We start from the raw sequence: 23927 nt of genomic DNA on the forward strand, positions 1-23927 counted from the left end.
GACGTGATTCGACTCCTGTGGGCCCATCTGCCTCACATTATTGGAGAAATGGTTGATTTAATCCCCACAGCCTAATGCTTAGCTGCTGAGGTTGAGGTAGCTGCGTATGTCACCATGGTGAATGAAGATCATAGTCGTTGGGTTTGGACTAAGTGCGATGGCGCACGGTTTAAAAGGCTGCCCCTACACCCAGAATGCAAGTGAGCTTGCCACTCCTCCTTGTCTTTCTCTGGAACGAAAATGAGGCCGGCACTTAACATCCTCGCGGGAGCAGCCACGCTCACAGTGGCACAGGCTACTAGCCTCAGGGATGTGTGCACGAATAGCCATGTCAAGTCAGCGCTGCCCTCCACTGATGTCATCAACGGTCTCGTGATCGATTCATCATCTATTACCACCAATGCTGTCTATAATGCTTCCACCCCCGGTGGTGACTACTTCCCAGCAGCAGCCGCATATGATTTCTGCAATGTCACTCTCACGTACGCCCACCCTGGACGTAACGACAAGGTTCATCTTAAGCTATGGATGCCAGCTCCGGACCAGTTCCAAAACCGGTGGCTGTCGACTGGTGGAGGTGGTTTTGCGATCAATCACAACGAACAGCAGCTCCCGGGCGGTGTCCAATATGGCGCCGCAGCTGGCGTCACTGACGGAGGCTTCGGCAGCTTTTCAACCCAGTTTGACCAAGTATTCCTTCTGGCCAATGGCACGATCAACTATGAAGCACTTTATATGTTCGGATACCAGGCGCACCATGAGCTGAGCGTCATCGGAAAGGCCCTGACTAAGAACTTCTACGGCACGGGTGATGCAAAGCTGTATGCCTATTGGCAGGGATGTTCCGAGGGTGGTCGCGAGGGATTCAGCCAGGTGCAGCGATTTCAGGAGTTCGACGGCGCCGTGATCGGCGCCCCAGCCCTTCGCTATGGTCAACAACAGACGAACCATCTCTACGCAAACGTGGTTGAGCATACTCTCAAGTACTACCCTCCGCCTTGTGAATTAGAGAAGATTGTAAATTTGACCATTGCGGCATGCGATCGACTGGACGGAAAGGCTGACGGCGTGGTGTCGCGGACCGACCTGTGCAAGCTGCACTTTGATGCCAATTCAACGATTGGCGCACCCTACTCCTGCCCAGCCTCAACAACAACAACAACAACTCCTGCGCAGAATGGAACTGTGTCTGCGCTCGGTGCCGCAGCAGCGAGGAAGATGTTGGATGGCCTTCGTACTCTTGACGGCCGTCGGGCCTATATCTTCTACCAGCCTTCCTCCACATTTGACGATGCGCAAACGAAGTACAACCCCGAAACCAAGAGGTTTGAACTAGACGTCACTGCCTACGGCGCTGAATGGGTCCCCCGCTTCCTGCAGTTACAGAATTACACTCTATCCTCTTTGGAGAATGTAACATACGACACGTTAAAAGACTGGATGGAACTTGGATGGCAGCGCTACGAAGACGTCCTGCAGACCACATGGCCTGACCTAACCTCCTTCAAGTCCGCGGGTGGGAAGGTGCTTCACTACCATGGTGAATCGGACCCAAGTATTCCGGCTGGATCCTCGGTACATTACCATGAGTCTGTCCGCAAGACCATGTACCCCAATATGTCTTTCAATGCAAGTAATCAGGCGTTGAATGAATGGAACCGCTTATTCCTGGTCCCCGGCGCCGCGCACTGCACCTCCAGTACCTATCAACCCAATGGTCCCTTCCCCCAGGCAACTCTCAAGACACTCATTGCATGGGTCGAGAACAATATTGTTCCTGAAACTTTGAATGGTACGGTGCAGTCCGGTGACCACAAGGGTGAGCAGCAGCAGATCTGTGCTTGGCCCTTGCGTCCCTTGTGGAAGGAGAATGGCACGGTTATGGACTGTGTATACGATCAGGCTTCCCTGGACACTTGGGACTATGATTTCGATGCCTATCGCATCCCTCTGTACTAAGTATATAACTAGTAGTAGATAATAAAGAAACGCACTCGCTTCCTGAACATGAATGCCAATCGTATGGAACCTTCATCTGGTACAAGTACACCTGTAACGCTTCCAATATGAGGCCCACCGAATAGGCTCGTCCATTGACTCTCATATCAGGAAAGCACCATGAACGCTGTTTATATTTGCCTTTATGAGTTTATGTGCACAAGCGACCCCGCTGACTAATGAGTATAACTCTTCCGAATCGAGTCAAGTACGTACAGCTCGAATACCCTCGCTACTCCGGTTATTGCACATCTCAGCACCGAACGCGCTCTAGTTCTACTGTGTATGGGAATCGAATGTCCACGCCCCTTTAGCGTAAGCTCTCAATTTAGGGTTTTTGTTGCTCTGGATGCCTACTCGTGGTCCAAAGACGACCGATCTTATAATTGTCCATCAGGAAGACCGGAAGAGTCGGACGCGAGCTCGAGCGCACTTGGCACATAACGGGATCAGGAAGAGGATCCAAAAGCAGCGTGGAAGTGACGATGACAGTCTACCATCCCCCGGCTCAAAGGCCGTAGTCACTCCTTCTATTGCACCTCCAGTCGCATTGTCAGGCTTCTCGATGGTGGAGTATCTGATCTCGACCAATATCTTCCTGGATCTTAGCAGCACTTGGGGCGTGAGTCCGGCGGTTTGCCCTGGTCCTGCAAACTTATCGCATACCCTCTCGCGGGCTTCTGATGCACTGGAATGTATTTTTCGTGCGAACTTGGCATTTCACTGGTTGGATCTCAATTTGGGGACGACCCCCGAGGAAAAGAGGAACATGAAGGTTGCCGCCCTGACGTATCGAGGGCAAGCACTAGTGTTGGCGCAGAAGGAGTTGCTTCGCTGCCGTGGATCAGGCTCCACGAGTTGTGACACTATCCGACGACCGGTCCACCCGGCAAATCGGGAGATCTGCTTCGGCATCGTACTCCGAATGCTTCAACTCGACTACCGATTTGCGCGATGCGACGTTCAGGCCCATTTTCTGGCATGCCGACAACTGCTCAGGGGCAGCTCAGATGTCGGCCTCCCGGTGGATCACCAATCAATTGGCGCTCTGGCATCTACCATTCGGAATCCTCATCTCCATCACCTCATGATCACCTTTGAATGTGTTAATTGCACGCCCAACAGTGTGATCTGGGACGATGCGGATCTAGGCTTTCTTACGAATCATCTGTGTCAATTTGTCAACCGCCTCAAGTCGTGTGAAGTAGTGTCTACGGAGAATCGAAGTTTGGATGAATCTATCCCACTGACACCGGCAAGGGTCCCTCCTTGCACTATCTTATGGCGATGCCTCACCAAGCGACCCACGTCAATCCCGTCGAATATCTACCGTGATGTTTGCGAATCTAGCGCCCAGATTGGGGCATTACTGCTCATATGTTCGGTTTTCTTTGACTATGAAGATGGCCTGGAAGGGACTGATACTTCGATTCCCTCCCAGTGCGTTGAGGAGCTAGAAAATGCGCTCTTTGCTCTCGGGGAGGAAAACGCCGTGTCTAGTGCGCTCAATACGGCTTGGCTGTTGGCCGGCGGAGTCGGACTACCGCTACTACAACGGCGCGCCCGTTTGTGGTCTGTATCCGGGATGTTATATGCTCTCAAACGATCTTCCAGTCTTGATCTGACCATTACAACATCGGGCGATGTGGTGAATGCCGAGTATGTCAAGCAAGTTTGCTTGGGATTCTTGAGTAGCCCTTGGAGACAGTCCTGAAGTAGGGGAAATTCACCCTGGCTTTCAAGATACAGACCACGATTCATACTTGTGCTCGAGATAATATCAAATTCTTCATCTCAACTCAACGCATCGCATTTGCCAAGGCGCTAGCCCGAATAGGAAATTTCCTAAAGGGGAAAGGGATAATACAATGCTCAATCAACCTTTTCTCAACAAAATCTTGGGCTGGCTCGCAGACTGCCTGTTAAATATCACATGTGGTCGAGTCATGAAGACCATGTGCCACGCTATCCTTGTTCTCTGCAGTTTCTTTCCGTGCATTCGCTCCTCGTCGTGTTACTAAGGACCTAGCCGGACAGCGTCTGTGTCAGTAGCGTCCAGAGCAATCGTTAACAATGGTCAGCTCTTCGTCATTACCTCCGGAGCTACGGAAGCTCTCAGATGATGTCTATGTGTATGATCCCAGCATGGACGCGCCTGGCGACAGCCGCAGCAGCGCAAGCGATCCCACAGCTGTTGTACTATACACATGGGCCGATGCTCATGTACGCCTGATTCAGAAATACTTGCAAGGGTACAAAGATATCTACCCGTCGACCAAAATTATTATTGTCATGGCCAAGACGGTGAAGACGTTTTTCGGCAGCCAAGCAACCAATCAAGCCGTTGTGAGGGAAATGGTGGTTAAGGAATTGTGGCCACTTCATAGCGGCAAACCAAGTCCGTCTTCTGAACGTCCAGAGTCTGTGAAATATCGGGGAACACCACATCCCCGCATCCTCATGCATGCCTTCTCGAATAGTGGCGGCGTCAACCTGGAGGCGACTGCGTTGGTTTGGCATTCATTGCAACGAAGCGTGGGCCAACGCATCGGTCCGCTACCCATCCAAGGCCTGATTCTCGACTCAACACCGGGTGGATCCTCCTTTTCCCTGGAATTTCATCGCTGGACAGCCGGGGTCGCGTTGGGGTTCGCGTTTCTCCCCAGGCTCTTGGCGAAACTGGTCGCGGCCATCATCGTGCTGCTCTATTTTGGGCTGCCGGGACTGCTCGGAAAGGAAGTGCTGCCTGTCCGTGGACGGAGAGTTATCAATTCGCCCGACTACATACCAACAACCAGCGCACGGCTGTATATATACTCCGACTCGGATCCTTTGATTGGCGACAAGGATGTGGAGTCACATGGACATGAAGCTAAGGCGAAGGGATATCGGCATATTGAGTTGGAGAAGTTCCAAGGGTCGGGCCATGTGGCACACATGCGACAGGACCCAAAGAAGTACTGGGCGTCGATTGCAAGGTTTTGGGAGAAGGGCTGTGTGTAACGTTCGTATCGTTTTTGTCTACGGCTTAGATGACTGAGAGAGGAATGTAGTGGGTCAGGGTCTTGTAATATATATCAGTTTCAATCATACGCCTTTTCGTTCACTTTATGTGTGTGCCGGACTGCCGGAAGGCGACGGATCCTGTAATAGCCGACGGTGGATCTTATCTGATCATCTGATAATCACCGAGCGTTGTGTGGCCAATCGGTAAAGGTACCAAATTCCCTGGCACTGGGTTCTTTTCCCCCCCACAATGGACACAACTTTTCCTGCTCCGGGGAAGTTGGGTCGCTGCCTTGTCAGTCTTACATACCAGAGCGGTTCATCCACCTACCCTAGTCGTGCGGACAAGCCCCTCGTATCTTCAGCTCCGTGCTTCCGCATCCTTCTCGCTCGTGGTGACCAGTAGCGCACTGCTTCATGTCCCCAATGTCATGCAGAAATTCTTGCGGGCCGTTTCCCATGACTCAGAGGCCGCGCCGATCATGAAAGACCCACGCGACGAAGACTATGAGCCAATCTTCGACTCGTCGGAAACTGTCGCAGAGGCCAGGGAGGGGAGGGCACATGGAGTCGCAGAGATCGAGGCTTTGGCAACCGTGTGGTCGACCAAGGCTCTCCATATCGGATATGCTTTGTATGAAATCCCTACCTCGTAATAGTGCTCGAGCAAATCTGACATGGGTGGTTAGAGTATTTGTCATATTTTTCATCAACTCTTTCCAACAGGAAACGACGGGTAGTCTCTCCCCGTACGTGTACTCCAAGTTCGCCAATCATTCTTTGGTGTCAAGGACGAATGTCCTGACCAATGTCGTCGGCGGGGTGGCTAAACTGCCCTGTGCCATGTTGATCGACGTCTGGGGCCGTCCGAAAGGGTTTGGGATTATGACTGGCCTATGCACCCTGGGTAAGACCGACTCACGGGCGGCAGGCAAGACTTTCGTTAACAGTAACAGGGCTCTTCCTGATGGCGATTTGTGCAAACGTGGAAACCTATGTCACCGCTCAGGTAAGTTCCACGCCTTTGTGCTGGTGTGAGGATTTGCTCACTTGAGGATGACTTCCACAGGTTATATATTGGGTGGGATACAACGGAATGGACTACGTCCTCCACATCTTTCTCTCCGATACCACGGACTTGGTCAACCGATCGTTCGTGTATGGCATGGCATCAACACCGTATGTTGTCACCACGTTTGCCGGACCTGCAGCCGCGCAGTCGCTTTATGAAAAAGGAGGTTTGTGGTGGGGCTTTGGAATATTCGTCTTCCTCACTCCACTTGTAACGGCACCCTTCATGTGGTTACTCTGGGCCTCACTCCGCAAGGCGTACGCTGCGGGGCTGATCCGGAAGAATCATAGTCAGAGAACGTGGACACGATCTATCAAGCATTATTTCATTGAGTTCGATAGTAGGTATTCCGCGATGATGTTGATACACGTATAGGCTGACATGAGCAGCGATTGGACTCTCGTTAGTAACAATAGCATTTGTTTTGATGCTCCTGCCATTGACGCCAACCTCACAGCCTAGCAATGGTAATATGTCCTTGCTTGATAGATGGAGATCGCTGGATACTACAGCATCGCTTTCTCTCGGCGTGTTTGTCTTTATGGCATTTGTGCTCTGGGAGCGCTTTTGCGCCCCAGTCTGCTTCCTACCGTTCAGTAGGCTCAAAGATCGAACGTTGCTGGGTGCTTGCTTTCTTGCTGCTTCCCTTTTTGCCAGCTTCTAGTATGCTGTCCTGATGTGCATTTCATATTTAGAGCCCGTGCTGACATGCCATAGCTGCTGGGATCTTTACCTTGCTTCCTATCTCCAGGTTACCTTCAACACCAGCATCCGGGAGACGGGCTACATTTACAACATCTATACCATTGGCACATGCCTTTGGTCGGTACCGCTGGGACTGTAAGTACCACCCCCTTTCGAGCTATCATGCCTCACTGACAACGCAATAGGATCATCCGTAAAGTCGATCGCCTTAAGTGGATCGCTCTAGCCGCCATGCCATTGATCTTTCTCGGGACGGGACTGATGATCCACTTCCGATCACCTCAAAGTCACATCGGATACGTCGTCCTTTGTGAAGTCTTCAAGGCCCTGGCGGGGGGCACCCTGGTAATCTGCCAGCAGATGGCAGCGATGGCCACCGGCGGCCATGAGAGTGTCGCTGTCTCCTTCGCGTTGGTCGGGTTGTTTACCAAACTGGGCGGAGGCATCGGATCTGCGATTTCCGGTGCAATCTGGACAAATACAGTCCCCGTCTATCTGGAAAGGTACCTGCCTCCAGGGAAGAAACACAAGGCGGCCGAGCTCTACGGGTCGATTGAGGACGTCCTCTCGTACCCGATCGGGACTCCAGAGCGGGATGCTACCATCCTGGCGTACGGAGTCGCTCAGCGACGGATGCTGATCGCTGGTCTTTCCATCCTACCGCTTGCTGTTGCTTCTATCCTGATGTGGAGGGACATTCGCTTAAAGAAACTTAATCAGGTCAGGGGTACTGTCTTCTGAGCCTACATGAGACGACGCAGTGGGCACTGTGAATAGACGTATACTGGACAGACTTTGTACATAGAACCTTCTCAATTCGCAATGAAGTACATGACACCAAGTGACTCAGGCTGACGCCGCCATGGCCTTCAGTTTCTCCTGCAAGGCAGCAAAATTTCTTTGCATGGCCTGCGCATTAAACTGCTCCCCGGTCAGCATCGGATACTTCTTCTTCGGTCCCTGGATGAGCGCGTCCTTGCACGGCTGATTAAAATATGCAATGCTGTACCGATCGCCATAGTAATCCCCCGGCTCGGACGGAGCTTTCACACGGTGAAACGTCGATTTGAAGCGATCATCCGACCACGACATGAGCAGGTCCCCAATGTTGCAGACGATCTCACCCGTGCGCGCCTCCACGCGAGTCCATTCATCGCCGATCCCAAACTCCGTCACAGCCTCGCGACCGGGACATATTTCCAGTCCGCTTTGCCCGTCCTTCTGAAACAGCAACGTCAGGAAATCCCAGTCGGCGTGGGCACCTGCGCGATGGTACGTGTTCCCGTCAGGCGTTTCCGGGAGAGCAAAGTAATGCAGCAGTCGCATGGTCGTCTGTTCATTGGGACGAGACACATCATGACACTGGATGAAGTACTCTTCCGGAAAACCGAGCCCGCGTGCAAAACATCGCATCAATTGTTCCGACACTGCCTGCACGCGATGCATGAACGTCAAGGAGGTTGTTCGAAACCCGGCGAGGTGGACATCGTCCAGCCACATGTTGGTCATGTTCTCTCCAAACTGTAACTGGTAGGATTCCTTGGTGTCCGGTTGGCCTGTAGATGGCCTGACTTGGGACTTCTTTTCCCATCCGACGTTGTTGGGATTCCACGGCACGGTGGCCTTGACGTCGTCGGGGAGGTTGAAGAAGCGCTCAGCGGTCGCGAACATGGTCTCGATCTCATCGGTGGAGATACCATGATCGACAATCGTGAAGAAGCCGACATTCTCGGCGGCGAGGACAAGGTCCGCAGTGATCTCGTCGATGCGCTGGTCGAAATCGGCCAGGGAGATTCGGGGTATCGAACGGACAACGTACTTTGTTGCCATCGTGGAGGGCTCAAGTATTCCCAGGGGAGCTTTGCACCCCAGAAGATACTTGTAGCTTTGGCTTTTGAGCCTTCAGAAGCTATCAACTGCCTACGGGTGTGGGGCATGGCCGATGCAAGTCGGTCTGCTTATCAGAAAGCTTCCCCGCATGACGGAGTCCGCCGATGATTATCAGCTGTAGTAATCTCTTGTCGACGGTTACATGTTACTGTGACTGATCTTTTCCACTTGATATCGCTCGCGCCTCGCTTGTTGATTCATGTCTTTACAATGTTTGCCCTTTCCTATGACAACCGAGAGGGATGCTGAAACCCATGCTATCAGTCAGTGCAGGCTGACACTGATCAGCGAAGCTCACAATCTATTCACGAATTTGTCCGGTGACTATCTACAAGTGAGCTTCATGACTTTTATCAGATAACATACATAGCGTATTTGTTGGGACAGCGAGTTCCCCTTCACGCCCAAGGGCCTTTTATACATACATCAAGCCTTCAACCGCCGAGACCATGGATCCCGACCGATGTGAGTGCATCTAGACCGGTATATCTTACTACTATACAAATCTCAAAGCCGAACAGCCATAAATATCACTGCATCTAACTGCCGGGCAGCCAAAAAAACCCCCTGATAGCGTAGTCACAGATCCGTCAACATCGCAGCACCCACGAACGCCAACCAGGCAGGTATGTCCGCCACCAACATGCGAATTCGATGTATTCCCAGCCAGATATCCATCTCCTTACTCGTTTCGGCTTCGGGATCGGTATTGTCCAGGATACGTTGAATCGGTGGCGCGACGAACGGCACAAACGCCAGATGCCCAATAGCTCCAATGAGGCCAGCCCAGTAAAACGTTGTGCGGGACACAGGCAGCGGTCGGAGGCACGGATTCTTCAGAAAGATATTGCATAATGAGGTGCCAATTGTCGTGAGATTGAGGGCCAGCACGAGGCTCACTCCCCTAGGGAATACATAACGCCAGTACGCAGCGAGAATCGAGTCAGCCTTCTTACGAGTCGGCGGCTGCACCAGCCCTGAGTAGTATATGAGTTCGCTGGTAGCAAGAACGAGACTTCCGGTGCTTGTTGCCAGGGGAGCTGCCCGAAGGAGGGGATAAGGATCGATGATCACTCCTGAGGCCATCGTAGACGAGGAAACGTGAGACCCAGTCAATATGAACAGAACAATTGGGCTTGCGAAGGGCTCTCCTATTCCTGTAGCATGGCTTTATAGATCATCCGGGGAGAGCCTTATGGGCCACAATCAAGGGCTAATGGACAGAAAGTGGGCTGATGTGTGCACTAGTGTCTGTCATTCTCCCCTTATTCGTCAATATCGTAATTTCCAACACTTTATAGTCTTGGCCCAACGTATGGCAAACACCGGTTATTGGCGTGCTCGTAAACGCCCCGCTTAAATTTTGTGCTCGAACCGAGTATTATACTGCAGTCACAGCATCATTGGATAGCTAGATAATGAAGTGTGCTGTCGGCTTCGAATATTGATTACCTGGAATTATGTACAGGGCTTCTCTGGCAGATCCAGAATCTCAACCGACTCAGGTTTATCAATTACAGTCCAGCCCACATAGTCCAGTCAATGTCGAGTCCGAGGAGCCATGGGAAAGGTTACTCCGCTGGCTAGAAGTCATCTACATAGTGAGTAATGACGAAACCATAAGAGAAGATGCCTGGAGGGAACCAGGAAAGCGTTCCATTAGAGACTACACGTTCAGACAAATCAGAGCGACCGTAGCTTGCCGTGTCTATACTACTAGTGATGGCAAGTTCTCAAAATGCTGGGCTTTAATATCACCCTATATGTCTGAATAAAACCCTTTCGTCTGTGAGAGGACTATTAACGAGCTGTACGCAGCCCAAACCCAGCTCACTGCAAGTCGGTGTTAGGGACGTTCGATGGGAGCATGCTACAAGAATTCACGTTATATCCTTGGTTAGTATGGTGGTAGCACCTATGGAACACAGTCCTATGAACCATGTGGTACAAAACTGGCAACATTCATTGCTATGATCTGCATAAAAGTATAAGAATTGTCAGTCGTGGAACTTTTTGAAAGGGCGCACTGAGGAGCAATGTTCATGTATCTGAAAGCAACAAGTGTTGGCTGCAAGTGAAACTGATCATTATTACCTACATGCCTCGGCCCAGCCAGCTCCTCAATACTTCTAGCCATTGCTGCTCGCGGAATCACGTCTTCCTGTCAAGGGTGAATCGACCGATTATAACCGGAAGTTGCAGTGGGTGAGCCGGCTGAACAGTATGACTCCATGTAATTGTAGAGTTGTACGCATAATCCAACCCTCTTGCTGCATAACCAGGTCTATCTGGGTGAAACCGGACCAAAGGCACGTCCTCTAATGCAAAGATATGAGAGGCCTTTTCACCCTGGCTATCTCCTATGATTTCTCGTATTTACCGACTTGGCATCGCGCGGATTGGATGTGTCCTCCATCTAGTCCCATTAATCTAGGGGACCTAGGGTCGATCTTTACGATATAGAGAAGAGATCGTCCAGCCTGCCACAACAATCCTCGGTTTTTCCCCCATTTCTTCACGCTCAACCTGAAGATGCTGCAGCTTTAGAGCATCGGTTGCCCTCTCTAAAATAGTTCCGATAACTTATACTTGCCTGCCCTGGCAGAAGGAGTGCCAAGTGGTTCGTGTTGTGGTTAAAAATAACAACCAGGGAGCCACCGGTGCATCCTAAGGCTTCGTATCCAGAGCATGCCCCACAGCTTCACATATCACGAAGGCCCAAAGGCCAATAACAGTTGCCCCTTTTTCATCTCTGACAAGGATCATCTGACATCATTCAACCAACGTTACAATCTAATCTGCACATTCAGTTCTGCAGTGCTCAGCTAGATTGGGATGTGCATCATGATTGCCCGACACGGCAATCACCATGCTTCCTGAATGATGGCCCGAGACATTGCGCCAAGTTCATCCACTCTCGACCACCCTTATATCTAGGGTCTTACACCCACCAGCAGATCCTATCAACACCACGGTCATCATTCGCAGACACAAGACAACCAGCGACCACAATGAAGCTCTCCGCCCTCGCCCTGACCGCTGCCGCCCGCCTGTCCTTGGAGGCTACTGCGGAGACAGTCCAGGGTTTTGATATCTCCAACCATCAAGCTACCGTAGACTTCAAGGCTGCCTATAACGATGGCGCCCGCTTCGTCATGATTAAGGTGTGTCATCATTCGTCTCAACCTTACGATCGCGTTGTTAACATTCGCAGGCAACCGAGGGCATGACCTTCAAGGACCCGCTGTTTAGCTCACATTATCAAGGCGCTACCAAAGCCGGTCTGATTCGGGGAGGCTACCATTTCGCGACTCCCGACTCCTCCTCTGGCGCAAAGCAAGCGAATGAATTCCTCGGGAACGGTGGCGGCTGGTCCAAGGACGGCATCACATTGCCCGGTATGCTCGACATCGAATACAACCCTTACGAAGGCGGCACCTGCTACGGCCTGAGCGCCGAGGGTATGGTCGCCTGGATCAAGGACTTCGTCGATACGTATCAGAAGGCCACTGGTGTCTACCCCATGATCTACACCACCGCCGACTGGTGGAAGACCTGCACTGGAAATGCCAGCGGGTTTGGCAAGACCTGCCCTCTCGTGCTGGCCGCGTATAGCGACTCGGCGCCGTCGACCATCCCTGGCGACTGGGCGACCTACACCATCTGGCAGAACTCCGACAGCTATAAGCATGGTGGTGACTCTGATATCTTTAACGGAGGGTATGAGCAGCTGCAGAAAATCGCTAACGCTGCGTGAATATGGATTGACGACGTGTCTTGCTATATGAAATGGTTTCGTTTGTTTCTTGTGAATGTATCTTTCAACTGTCCAGGCGACGGTCGCTAGTTAATCAATTGACACGCCGTTGGCCCTCTATCGTCTATTCAACATAAGGGATAGATCAAGCGGAGACATGATAAGCATTGTCTTGCTTTACCTCTTGTAACCGTCTTAGCATTATCATTTTTACGTTCCTAAGAACACCTACCCAGCTAGGAGCATCCACTGTCATTGCTGTCTTGCGGAGGTAGCAGGAACCAATGACCAACTCGCATTTACCACTATGACTCCTTCCGACGAGAAAAGTGCTGAAAGAGTAGCCAGAACGACGTCAAATAAATACCATCCTGTCAAACCAAGTTATTGCTTGTAGGTCATGGTTGAGGTAGAGCATCGTGGTGGTGAGGCCAACTCAGCAAGGGGACGAAGCAAGGGGCATGGGCAATTATAGGGATTCATAAATCTGCCAAGTGATGTAAGATCGTTTCGGACTCTCCCTTAAATTTCCTTCTAAAAGCAATAAATTATGGAGACAATGAAAACAGAATTCCCATTTGTCATTGACATGTCCCATAGACACATCCATCTAGCATTATCCAACCAAACACGCGAGACAATCTCGATTTTATAAGCAAGAGCTACTACCATCATACTCGATCGCTATTCGTTTCCCAAATCAACTGATCCACAAGTAAAAGCCTGAATCTCACATAAATGACCATCAACTCTCTTTCCCAGGATGGCAAAACTTGGGCAAATCCCCCTTGCATCCCAGCCAGTCTGAGTCAATTTCCATACGTTGAAAGAGTCCGGTGGCACAAAGATTGTCGGGCTTCCGTGCAGAAACAAACATGGCACTGTATCATTCATGATCGAGATTCTGCTATGCGGTGGGTCCTCCACGGTCTCCCTGCATTGTCGAGCTGGCTTCGAATGCCCGTTTATGTAGCTTCTCCTGAGCATTGGTCCAGGATAAAATGTCCCCGGCGCGTCGGAATAAGCTTAGAATGTTTAGAATCACACCAGAAGGGGTCCAGAATCTCTAGAATATTTTTAGATGTGACATATCTTAGCCTGTTATAATTCCATCGGCTAGTAGGCCAAATCGCTCTTTGCTAGTCAATTAACGCTCCACTACTCATATAGGTAATTGTCTAGATGCTCTACAGAATTGTATAGTAGACAAGGATCTACATTACGTGTAGAGACCTTTTGCAAATACTGTAGTCTGCATAATGCACCGTAGAGGTTCTTTCCCAGCATGTTTTAGTCTCCCCCTTGGTCTCAGTCATGGACGGTTATAGTATTAGTGGGACGAGGATCGCCCGCGGGTGGCGGCACACACACACACACACACACACACACACACACACACCGGGCATATCTGCCAAGAAGACAAACGTCCAAGTGAAAGAGAGGTCTGTGTTTGACCGCCAAGAGTCATACGTGAAAGGAAACCAGGACTCAAAAGCAACCTAAAAATAAATCCAAGAATTAAGCAGACGGGAGAGATTTCGGTGTAACATAGCTTAATGTTGGCTGTCGCCAGAATATATCCTGCCACGCCTGAGGTCATGACCGAAAGCAGTTGCGCTGTTCTTTCAAACCTGCTTCGCTCTTGATATTTGACGTGAGAATAACCGAGATGCGGGGCTATGTTGAACATCAATCTTACATCAGTACAAAGCCCTTGAGCCTAAATCTGCGGAATTAATCCACCACCACAATATGTGCCTCATCGCGCCCTATATTGATCTAGGCAGAAACCAAGACTTATAGTCCATTCCATAGTGTAGAATCTACCAATAACCGACTGACATGACAACTTGCTGCTCTTGTCTGCATTAGTTCCTTTCTCTCGCAGCTCGTTAGGGCTATGATTGGCCTATACCATGGAAACGGGATCAATGATGTCACTTTCGCCGCGCTAGACCTGACAATATCTTCCTAAGTTCGATCTACTACTACAGTAGGATTTAGTTGGGATCTCATGATCCAATATATCCGAAGTAATCCGGCCCAGTCTGCATGTGTCCCATTTTTGGGTGGTCTAATTTCATTTGGGTTGGGGCACACAATATCCATCCCTCAGGGCACTCGTAGATTCACACAACAAAGACCACTGTAGGATAGAATTAAAGTCAGGGCAGGTATGGTAGCATTGTATATGGACCTGAGTGGCGCTGATACTCAGGGGTTCAGGGCCAATGATTCGTGCTTTGTCCATGTGGGCAACGGACTCAAACGTTGGAACGAGGATGGGGTGGCTTGTCCCCGGCATTCACTAAGGTTCAATATCACCCCCACCTGGGCCAGAGACCCAGCTTGAATCCATGGATCATATCACATTGTTTTCATTTCCCCTATAGGCTATGCGATCACACCGCTTAGGAGACACGGGCGAAAGCTGAACGCCGAAAGCAGCCAGCCTGATGCCAAGAATAGGTCTCGGCGGGTCAGGGGATCAATTGCCCAAATGGGAAGTGCGATATCAACCCTCACCCTTCTTCATCTCTCGGTTCTTTCCCCTCGACAGACAAAAATATAGCTGAGAAGAATCAATGATAAGTCAATATCGATGCATCCGACGCCAGATCAGAATGGTACCTCCGACCCATCATGCAAAGATGGCCTAGTTGATCGAGCGATCGCGTACCAAGGGATGACCCTGCGGATCCTCTACTCCACCAACTAATGTGCCAAGAGGGCCCAGTCGACTGCCAATTGTCCGGGCTCGGCTTGTGCCTACCGGCAAAACCCTACTCTAACAATTGCGGGGTTACCTTGTTGGGCGCATGATGCCGTCCCTGCAAGGGTAAAGCGAAGATTCATGGCCGTGTGCGGGGGATGTATTCACTGGGCTATCTGATGGATCCTGTCGGAATAGCGTGCCAGCAATCAATTGGCTGTTCTGGGACTTGGGCTCCAGCGAGGCTTTTGTCAGGATGGCGGGTGCTCCAAGTATAAATACCACGGGCAAATTGCCCGTCCACTGCGCTGCACGGATTGATTCCTGCAGTAGAGAGGAGCCGACACCTTCTAACCAGCAGTAGACATGTACTTGCCTGGCGCCTCCCTTGTGCTTCTATGGGCAACTCATGCCCTAGCTGCGGGCAACGCAGCACTCCATCACAACCAAGCTCGCCAAGCGACGCCGTATGCCGTCAAAGAGCCCCCATTGACCACACCATGGACAGACAAAGCTGGCACCAATCCTTGGCCCGAGTACCCCCGTCCACAGCTCGAGCGATCTGAGTGGAAGAATCTGAACGGAATCTGGCAGTATCAGGACGCACAAAGCCTGGCTGCTCTCGACAGTCCCCCATTTGGACAACCTCTCGCACACGAGGTTCTGGTGCCTTCCTGTCTCGAGAGTGGTCTATCTGGTAAGCCATTCCAGTTGGACTGGGTCAGAGTGTAGACTAACCAACGCATCTCCAGGCATTCAAGGCAAAGATACCTTGTATTCATGGTTTACCACGCAGTTCACAATTCCTCCGTCTTTCAAAGACCAGAACGTTCTCGTGAACTTTGCCGCGGTAGACTATGAGGCAACGGTCTTCGTTAACAGCAAGCAGGCAGGGTTCCACCGCGGAGGCTACTTCCATTTCGCATTTGACATCACAGAGTTCGTGAATCGTGATGGCAACAACGAACTGTACGCGCAGCTCCCGCTGGGAATCTGATCGCAGCTGACGTATGATAGCCTCGTCTTTGTGCATGACCCCACAGATAGTGGCGACAGTGTCATTCCCATCGGCAAGCAACGATTAGTCCCCGCACATATCTTCTATACGCCCTGCAGCGGCATTTGGCAGAGTGTCTGGATCGAAGCTGCTCCTGCGAACCATATCACCCGACTGGATCTTGACGCCGACATGGACGGCAAAGGTACGTAGTGTCTTTCGGTATGCGTCTTCTTGACACTAATCTATGAGCTAGTTACTGTCACTGTGAATACTGCGACAGAAAGCGCGTCGCCGGTCGAGGTCACGGTCTACGACGGCGATGAGGAGGTGGGATCCGGTGAGGGAACGTCAGATGAGACCTTCAACTTCCTTGTTGAGGATGTAAAGCTATGGTCGCCGGACTCCCCGAAATTGTACAACGTGACTGTCACGATGGGCGCAGAGGAAGTCCACAGCTATGTCGGTTTCCGCACGATTGCGAAAGGCAAAGTCGACGGCGTGGTACGTCCGTTGTTGAACGGTGAATTCGTCTTCATGTTCGGGACTCTTGACCAGGGCTACTGGCCTGATGGACTCTATACACCACCCACACGAGAGGCTATGGTATATGACCTCAAGTTCTTGAAGGACCTTGGGTTTAACATGGTTCGGAAACACGTAAGTGAGACGGCATCCGAAGCTCGTGGAAGTTATACTCACATATGAACAGATCAAGGTCGAGCCAGCACTGTTCTACCGCGCGTGCGACGAGCTTGGACTGCTAGTCATCCAGGACATGCCGTCGCCGCGTCCCCTATCCAGAAATGATGCCTGTGCTACCAGCGACATCGTGCCGAATGAGTCGCAACAGGACGAGTTCTCCAGACAGTTGGAGGTCCTCGTGAACCAGTTCAAGAGCTACCCCAGTATAATTGCCTGGGTAAGTAGCTCCGTCGAGTTCGTCCCTCTCCCACTCTAACCCTTCCGTGCAGGTCATCTATAATGAGGGTTGGGGTCAAATCACATCGTACTACCCTGAGTTCGAATTGACAGACCGAGTGAAGGAGCTGGATCCAAGCAGACTGGTCGATTCGACATCAGGCTGGATAGACCATGGCGCAGGTGACTTCAGCGTAAGTGAAGATGACCACGTTAGATCACGAAATGTTAGCTAACGGTCGCAGGACAATCATCACTATGCCAATCCCCAGTGTGGAACCCCATTTTATTCCCTGGCATCCAGCCCCCATGATCCCAGCCGTATTGGTTTCCAAGGAGAATTTGGAGGCATCGGTCACAACGTCTCCATTGAAAAGTGAGTTCACAGGAGGCCACCTGTGGTGATGACATCTGCTAACTGCCCCAGTCTCTGGAACGTCCAAGAGGCCATCAACCATATCAATGAGACGTATGAGATCGATGAGACACTCGAGGCATGGAACTACCGCGGTCACATCCTGTTAACGGAGTTCGAGGACCAGGTCCGCCGGTTCGAATGTAGCGGTGGTGTCTGGACACAGACAACCGACGTTGAAGGCGAGGTGAATGGTCTGATGACGTACGATCGCCGCGTGAAGCGTGTGAATGAGGAGCAGTGGAAGAACGATATTCAGGCACTTTATGATGCGGCTGCTCAACGGGGTGCTCCGTCCAAGATGAAGCTGTAGGGAGAACGTGTTAACGGCCACTTTGTTTCTTTCATTGTCAGGTTTGAATGACCCCGTCTTTTCCTTGCCTATCTTTCAGATGAGTTACATATTTGTGCCCTTGGGCTTAATTCACTTGTACATGGTCTTAATTTAACTGAGAGATGAATGATTTGCATATATATCCTGAAAGGGCAATGAATCCTGTCTGAAAGGAGGGAATCGAGTATTTCTGATACTACAGAAGGATTGCACTGGGCCAAATGGCAAGGCTATGATACATAAATGGGAACGATGTAGATCGGCACTACGGCTGACGCAGCATCCACGCAATCCAGCGATGATCACAGTACGCAGTACAGGACACCATCAGGCTGGTTTTCACTGTGGATCGACTATGCATGGGAGTTCGAAGTTAGCTGCGAGGCTGCATTGGTAAATCATGTTGCAAGGTGCACCTAGCCACGCTGTTTGTAGTACTTGTGAGAATAGGGTTTCCTATCACTCAAACAATATACACTAGCTAAGACCTTGTCTGACCGAGATATAGAGCAGAAATGGTCGTTCGACTATTGTGTAGGTTGACATATTCAGTTGCAAGGATTAATTACTCGTATTACCTTACTAAAAGCATGCACCTTAGTCTGAGCTGACACATAAATGGCTCTCAATAAATGAGGGTAAGTAGCAGGCTATTAACTAAAACCGCATAAATGTGCATTCGAATCATCAGACCTCCCTGTATACTCGCGCTTCCTGACAGCATTATGCGAGAAATTCCCATCTCAACAATGCGCAACCTACGACGCAGTCTGCTGCTCCGCCTGAGCCACTTCGACCTCCCGAGCCGCCGGTTCTTGCTGCACCTTCGACTCGAGACCCTCGACATTACCTCTCTCCAATTGCTGAATCCGCCCTGTCGTCACCCGTGTCTTCCATGCCGGTGTACCAATATATTTGATGCCGTTGGGGTCCTCGAACATGGCCTCGGTTTCCTCCAGCGTCTTACCGGCCGTCTCAGGGAAGAAGAAGTACACATGGATGAGCATGGCGGTGTTGAACACCCCGAAGATGATATACGTCTGCCAGCGAATGTTGGCAAATGCGGGGGGAGTAAAAAGACCCAGCGCCGTGTTGAACGCCCAATTTCCGGACGTTGACAAGGCCACACCTTTACCTCTGAGACGCATGGGGTACAACTCTGGCGGGTAAGTCCAGCTGACGGGGCCCCAGGTTGGGGCATAGGATGCCACGAAGAGGTAGGTACAGGCGATCAATCCTTTAGCTGCCGAGCCGTGTAATCTCATCGACTGCTGGGCGACTCCATCGATACCACCAGGCACGACCTCACCGTGGACAGCCATGATGGCACCATTGGCGTACATGAAGGTGGCCATCAAGACCGCACCGATGAGCAAGGTCGGCCGTCGGCCCCAACGATCCAACCAGATCAGAGCTGGGAGGGTCATGAGGACGTTGATGATGTATTGAATCGAAGAGGCGAGTAGATTTGAATCTCCGGAATAGCCGGCCATCGAGAAGACATATGTAATATAGTACACTGTGCCATGATGTGTTAGTCTTGGTTTTCTTTCCAGAGGTCGAGGCGGGCCACTTACTCATGACGTTCATGCCAGTCAACTGGGACCAGATCTGCATGAAAAGGCCGATGATGGTGCGGTTCAACATTCTCGGCTTGAAGAGGTCGAAGTACGTGACATTCTTGAATTGGCGCTCAAAGTCACACATCTCCCGGATATCCTGCATTTCGAGCGCTACAAATGGGTGGTTCATGTCTCCTTTGCAGTGGACCTTGGCCAGGATAGTTTGACATTCTTCCCAGCGATCCTTTCGGGCCAGCCATCGTGGTGATTCCGGGAGGATTGTCATGCCCAGGCAGAGGAAAATGCCGGGGATCATCTGCAGACCCCAAGGGACTCTCCACGCTGCCGTGCTATATCCAAAGGCGTTCCGTTCACCGATATAGGAACATCCATATGAAATACTTGAGGGACCGGTTAGTCCATGACGGTGCCTGATGTCTCTTCGGTGGACCAGAGCTTACTAGAACATGATAAGAATACCCCATGTGATGGCCCATTGTTGAACACCAACAAACCGACCTCGCTTCGACGGCGGCGAGATTTCACTGATGTACACGGGGACCTGTGCAGATTCGATACCCACACAGAGACCGTTGAAGACGCGGCCCACAATGAGCATGCCAATGTTCTGAGAGGCGCACATGATCGTGGAGCCGATGATCCTTTACACTCAGAATGTCAGTAACATTAATCTATCTTCTTCGTGTGCCTTGCTTCTTTGTTCTCTCCCTCTCTCTCAAGCTGCAGTGTTGACTCACCAAAGAGAGCAACCGGCCATGATTGAAGTCTTTCGGCCAATACGATCAGACAACGGGCCGGAGATCAAGGCACCCAGCCAAGAGCCAGCAGACATCGATGCGGTGATACCTCCTTGAACCAGTGACTCGGGGCCGGAGCAGTTTGGATCGTCGGTGAATGGAGGGCCCTGAGGGCCTTGGTTAAAGTAGCATTTGTAGGAATTTTCATTCAGCTGAGCAGACATGGAAGAGATATCAAAGCCAAAGAGGGCACCGCCAACGACGGCGATGCCCGCAATGACATAGATGTTGCCAACCAACATGATGGTCGACCCAAGGAAGATGTACTCTTACAGCATGCACATGGGAACATCAGGAGAAAGAAACGATCTACATGGCCAAGAGAGCCCTTTAAATAGGAGCAGTTGTATGCGCAACAGTGACAGGCCATGCTCCCCAGAAGAAAGCTGACCCCGCACAGATCTCGCTAGGAATAACTCCCACGTCGGTGACAAGCCCGACGCCGTTTGAGTGGGGGTTATTAGTATGTATCTCCTGACGTGTCCCGTCGGTGCGTATACGCTACGATTGGATCGCTCGTGCCAACGAGGGAAGGAAACCTCCCGGGTAAGCCAAGGAAACATTGAATGATTGGCCCCGCGGATCCGGATCCTGGCTCTGGTCACCTTTATGAGCGCATCACATTGTACCGAAGCCCTTGTGTTAGGGTTACATGAGGCCTGCCTCGCCGGGACATCATCCATGTTTCATAAACACGAGCCGATCCCCCTGTGCTCTTGTTTTGCGTAGCTTTCTCCCAAGATATTTGTAAGTCAACTGCGGTATGCAATCACCAACGAGATTCTCTAATTCAGATGAGTACGCATGTACAGTTCCCCAGATTTCTCCCCCACCTCCACCTCCACATTCTGCCTTCATATGTACCATGCCGGGACTCCACATCCCCTAATAGCAACCACATGTCTCGCTCTCCACTTTCGAAAACTAAGGATTAAAAATAGTGAGAAGGAACCGCAGCTGTTAGCTCTGCTATGAGGTCATTAGCGAGCATCCCACGAATCCCATAGGGTCATCGTCGGGGTATTCAAGCCAATGAATATAACAAGGTTATATCGAAGCCGGAAGGAGCAGAGGAACATTTTTGATTCGCTCTGGGCTGCCGCATGGGCCTCTTCTCCTTTCTCCCCGCAGTTATTGTCCATACTACTCTGATGCTAGGGTTTATAGGGAGACATGGATGGCACGATCCATGGGGTATCAGGTCACCCCGAGTCATTGGTGGAACGACCGTGTTGTTCCTACGGAATGGATTCCAGGCTCAGAGATACAACTGCCAAGAAGGGTGGCTGCCGTTGTGTATACGATGGGTAATTCGGATTATTGACGCCTCTTTGCTTATTTATACGAGATCGCGCTGAAGGTGATTGTTTAAATCAACTTCCATCGTTGCCGGACTTGAAGCCCTAAGTGTGTTGTTACATTGCAAGAGCGAAAGGATGAGATTACACCGGCTCGCTTCACCCAGGACATCGGCACGGCTCTTGACGATCATCTGACAGGTCTGTTGGGCTCGCACTGATTCGAACAAGTATTGAGCCAGTGAAGAAGGACATGGACATTAACCAAGACCGTCTGTTCCCTTGGCGCTCAGACCATCTTCATCCAGTCAGTTCATGACGGTTCTTTTCCGCTGCCGAATTGCCGATGGTTCCTCCTGGTCCACGTGATCTGGCACGTGATCTATATGCTGATGTAATCGGGGAAAGAGCGAAAACAAAAAAAAGTTTGTTTGTTTGTTTCGTTTTCAAATTTCAACACGCGACCAACCTAACCTTAGAAAGTCGACCGCCATGGCTCTTATCAAATATGACAAGTCTGACATGTCCCGCCAAGATTAATACGAGGAATTGCCTATTTGGTCTGCAGAGCAATCACGGACGGAGTGAAAAGCCGGCCGAATGAAGGTCTGTCCAGATCATGGAATGATGACATGGTGGAACTGAAGACGCTTAGCTGCAGGTGAACCCTGAAACACCGCCACCCAGCCATGGTTGGGAGTGGGCAGCAAGACCCTCTGGGCCATGGTTCAGGGATCGAGACTGCACTCAATCGCCATGGCCCTCCGGTGCGCAACCAATCATTGCTCTCCTTACAGCCCCTGGCGGGCATCCTTTGGTTTCCAGCACGCAAATGCGTGGCCACACTGAGGCTGCGTCGCTCGTCGCCAATGAACAAGCTCCACACTGGGTCCCAGAATGTTGAAAATCCTCTTCCGCCATTACCGAGTCGGTCTAGTCCCGAGCCAACAAGGAAATTCTATTCAAGAACAATGCTTTCCCGGTCGGGGAGGAGGGTCGCCGCTCTAACCTGGCCAGATCAAACTTCAACAAGATGATCCTTCATGCCTAGACTTCTTGGCTGCATTCTCCATTCGATTGCTGCTTTTAAGGTCATCTTTCCATGTCTGTCCTCTTCTCTATAGAAACACGGCGTTTCTACGGAATAGATTTACCGATTGTCTGATACCTTTGTATAGTACCTACTACTTGTAGGGGCTTAAGGTCATGGTAAGTGTATACAGTATTCGTGAGACCCGTCGCGACCACCCATGCCGCAATAAATAGCACTACTACTGCAAGGACCTTGCTTCGCACCTATTAGGAAGAAACCAAAGAGCAGAAAACACCCAGGGTCAACGAATAACGATCGACTTTCGTGCACCGGGGACACCAGCCGCTCTAGTCCGCGTCCATCAGACAGAGAATGAAATCCAAACAGATCTCCAGGGGGAGAGTGTCCATCACACCACCACGGGACAGTGATTTGCCTGCAGTAGCGCCATTATAAGTCCCCTTGAGTAAAGCTTGGGTAGAGACTTGTTGAAAATGTAAGTTTTGGCTCTGTCGAAGGCATGCTATGTTTCCGAAGTGGTCATGATTGCAGCGCAAACAGTGTACATGGTAGTAGAGAAGGAACTGGCTACTGCTCGAAAGCTACAAACTCGAACGAAGGAGAAAAGCAAGCCGCGAGAAATACTACACAATCGCCGGTGTTAAAAAAAATATCGTCTAAGTTTAACTTGAACAAATAATTAGCGATGTAACCTCAAATAGTATGGTAGTGGTGTTCTCTTTCGCTTGTCATTCTACATGTGAATATATATAACCGGGTAGGTGACCGCAAAAAGAGGATTACGCTGTGGTTGAAAACACGGGAGGACACCCACTTGTCTTGTCATCTGGTATACATTTTAATAATATAAGATCTAAAATATTTGACGACATGGCAATTATAGCTACTTTGCAATATAGCATATCACCGAATCGTAAGTAGTACGGCGTACGGAGTATGGTAGGCAACTGTTACTTTGATGGCCGGATTAAAGCGGCACGGGAGGGAGCTCAGCCACAAAGCGATGCCTCCAATCAGGTGGCCCCGTCGATCTTCATCCATCCGTCGTCGTCGTCAACATCGTCTGGCCTTGTCTTGTCATCCTGTTGCTCTCTCCAGTCGTCCCGTCCCACCAGATCCTCTTTCCCTTTGCCCCTTCCCCTTCCTTCCTTTCCCCCCCGCCTCCTTGTCCACTCACGTTCTCTTTGGCTTTTGCTTCTCCCATTTCAGTCTTTATCATTCGGTCTCGCTGGTTCTTCCCCCATTCTGCATGGTCTAATCACAGTCCCCCGTCATGCCGGATTTCTTCCCCGATATCAGAAACCACCCCCGGAGGATAATCCTACTCTGTACCGCGCATATCCAATTTCGTTAACTTCCGTGGACGATGCCAACGCTTCTGCTCTAT

General features: G+C 50.8%; 8 protein-coding genes across 8 annotated transcripts; 5 read left to right on the forward strand and 3 right to left on the reverse strand.

Annotated features, from left to right (window-relative positions):
- Positions 1–240: 240 nt before the first annotated feature.
- ABOM_000086 (putative tannase) lies at positions 241–1959 on the forward strand (the record flags this gene model as incomplete). The annotated part of the gene is made up of 1 exon (XM_022527216.1): positions 241–1959. One exon carries the CDS (start codon positions 241–243, stop codon positions 1957–1959), a length of 1719 nt encoding a protein of 572 aa, XP_022394893.1.
- A 388-nt stretch (positions 1960–2347) lies between these two features.
- Positions 2348–3712, forward strand: ABOM_000087 (uncharacterized protein; the record flags this gene model as incomplete). Its single annotated transcript, XM_022527217.1, has 1 exon — positions 2348–3712. One exon carries the CDS (start codon positions 2348–2350, stop codon positions 3710–3712), a length of 1365 nt encoding a protein of 454 aa, XP_022394892.1.
- Positions 3713–4071: 359 nt separating this feature from the next.
- Positions 4072–7522, forward strand: ABOM_000088 (siderophore iron transporter; the record flags this gene model as incomplete). The annotated part of the gene is made up of 8 exons (XM_022527218.1): positions 4072–4976; positions 5318–5638; positions 5694–5911; positions 5961–6013; positions 6074–6416; positions 6466–6739; positions 6794–6916; positions 6967–7522. 8 exons carry the CDS (start codon positions 4072–4074, stop codon positions 7520–7522), a joined length of 2793 nt encoding a protein of 930 aa, XP_022394901.1.
- A 105-nt stretch (positions 7523–7627) lies between these two features.
- ABOM_000089 (isopenicillin N synthase family dioxygenase) lies at positions 7628–8611 on the reverse strand (the record flags this gene model as incomplete). The annotated part of the gene is made up of 1 exon (XM_022527219.1): positions 7628–8611. The coding sequence occupies one exon, from the start codon at positions 8609–8611 to the stop codon at positions 7628–7630; it is 984 nt and encodes a 327-aa protein (XP_022394900.1).
- A 639-nt stretch (positions 8612–9250) lies between these two features.
- On the reverse strand, positions 9251–9757 carry ABOM_000090 (putative integral membrane protein; the record flags this gene model as incomplete). The annotated part of the gene is made up of 1 exon (XM_022527220.1): positions 9251–9757. One exon carries the CDS (start codon positions 9755–9757, stop codon positions 9251–9253), a length of 507 nt encoding a protein of 168 aa, XP_022394683.1.
- A 1925-nt stretch (positions 9758–11682) lies between these two features.
- Positions 11683–12428, forward strand: ABOM_000091 (lysozyme; the record flags this gene model as incomplete). Its single annotated transcript, XM_022527221.1, has 2 exons — positions 11683–11835; positions 11886–12428. The coding sequence occupies 2 exons, from the start codon at positions 11683–11685 to the stop codon at positions 12426–12428; spliced, it is 696 nt and encodes a 231-aa protein (XP_022394684.1).
- Positions 12429–15507: 3079 nt separating this feature from the next.
- On the forward strand, positions 15508–17787 carry ABOM_000092 (putative hydrolase; the record flags this gene model as incomplete). The annotated part of the gene is made up of 8 exons (XM_022527222.1): positions 15508–15838; positions 15894–16110; positions 16159–16343; positions 16395–16798; positions 16851–17060; positions 17113–17253; positions 17305–17435; positions 17487–17787. The coding sequence occupies 8 exons, from the start codon at positions 15508–15510 to the stop codon at positions 17785–17787; spliced, it is 1920 nt and encodes a 639-aa protein (XP_022394685.1).
- Positions 17788–18566: 779 nt separating this feature from the next.
- Positions 18567–20430, reverse strand: ABOM_000093 (sugar porter family MFS transporter; the record flags this gene model as incomplete). The annotated part of the gene is made up of 4 exons (XM_022527223.1): positions 18567–19327; positions 19386–19771; positions 19832–20032; positions 20129–20430. The coding sequence occupies 4 exons, from the start codon at positions 20428–20430 to the stop codon at positions 18567–18569; spliced, it is 1650 nt and encodes a 549-aa protein (XP_022394686.1).
- Positions 20431–23927: the final 3497 nt, after the last annotated feature.

Source organism: Aspergillus bombycis (genome assembly GCF_001792695.1).
Source record: "Aspergillus bombycis strain NRRL26010 chromosome Unknown contig00001, whole genome shotgun sequence".
Taxonomy (NCBI): Eukaryota; Fungi; Ascomycota; class Eurotiomycetes; order Eurotiales; family Aspergillaceae; genus Aspergillus; species Aspergillus bombycis.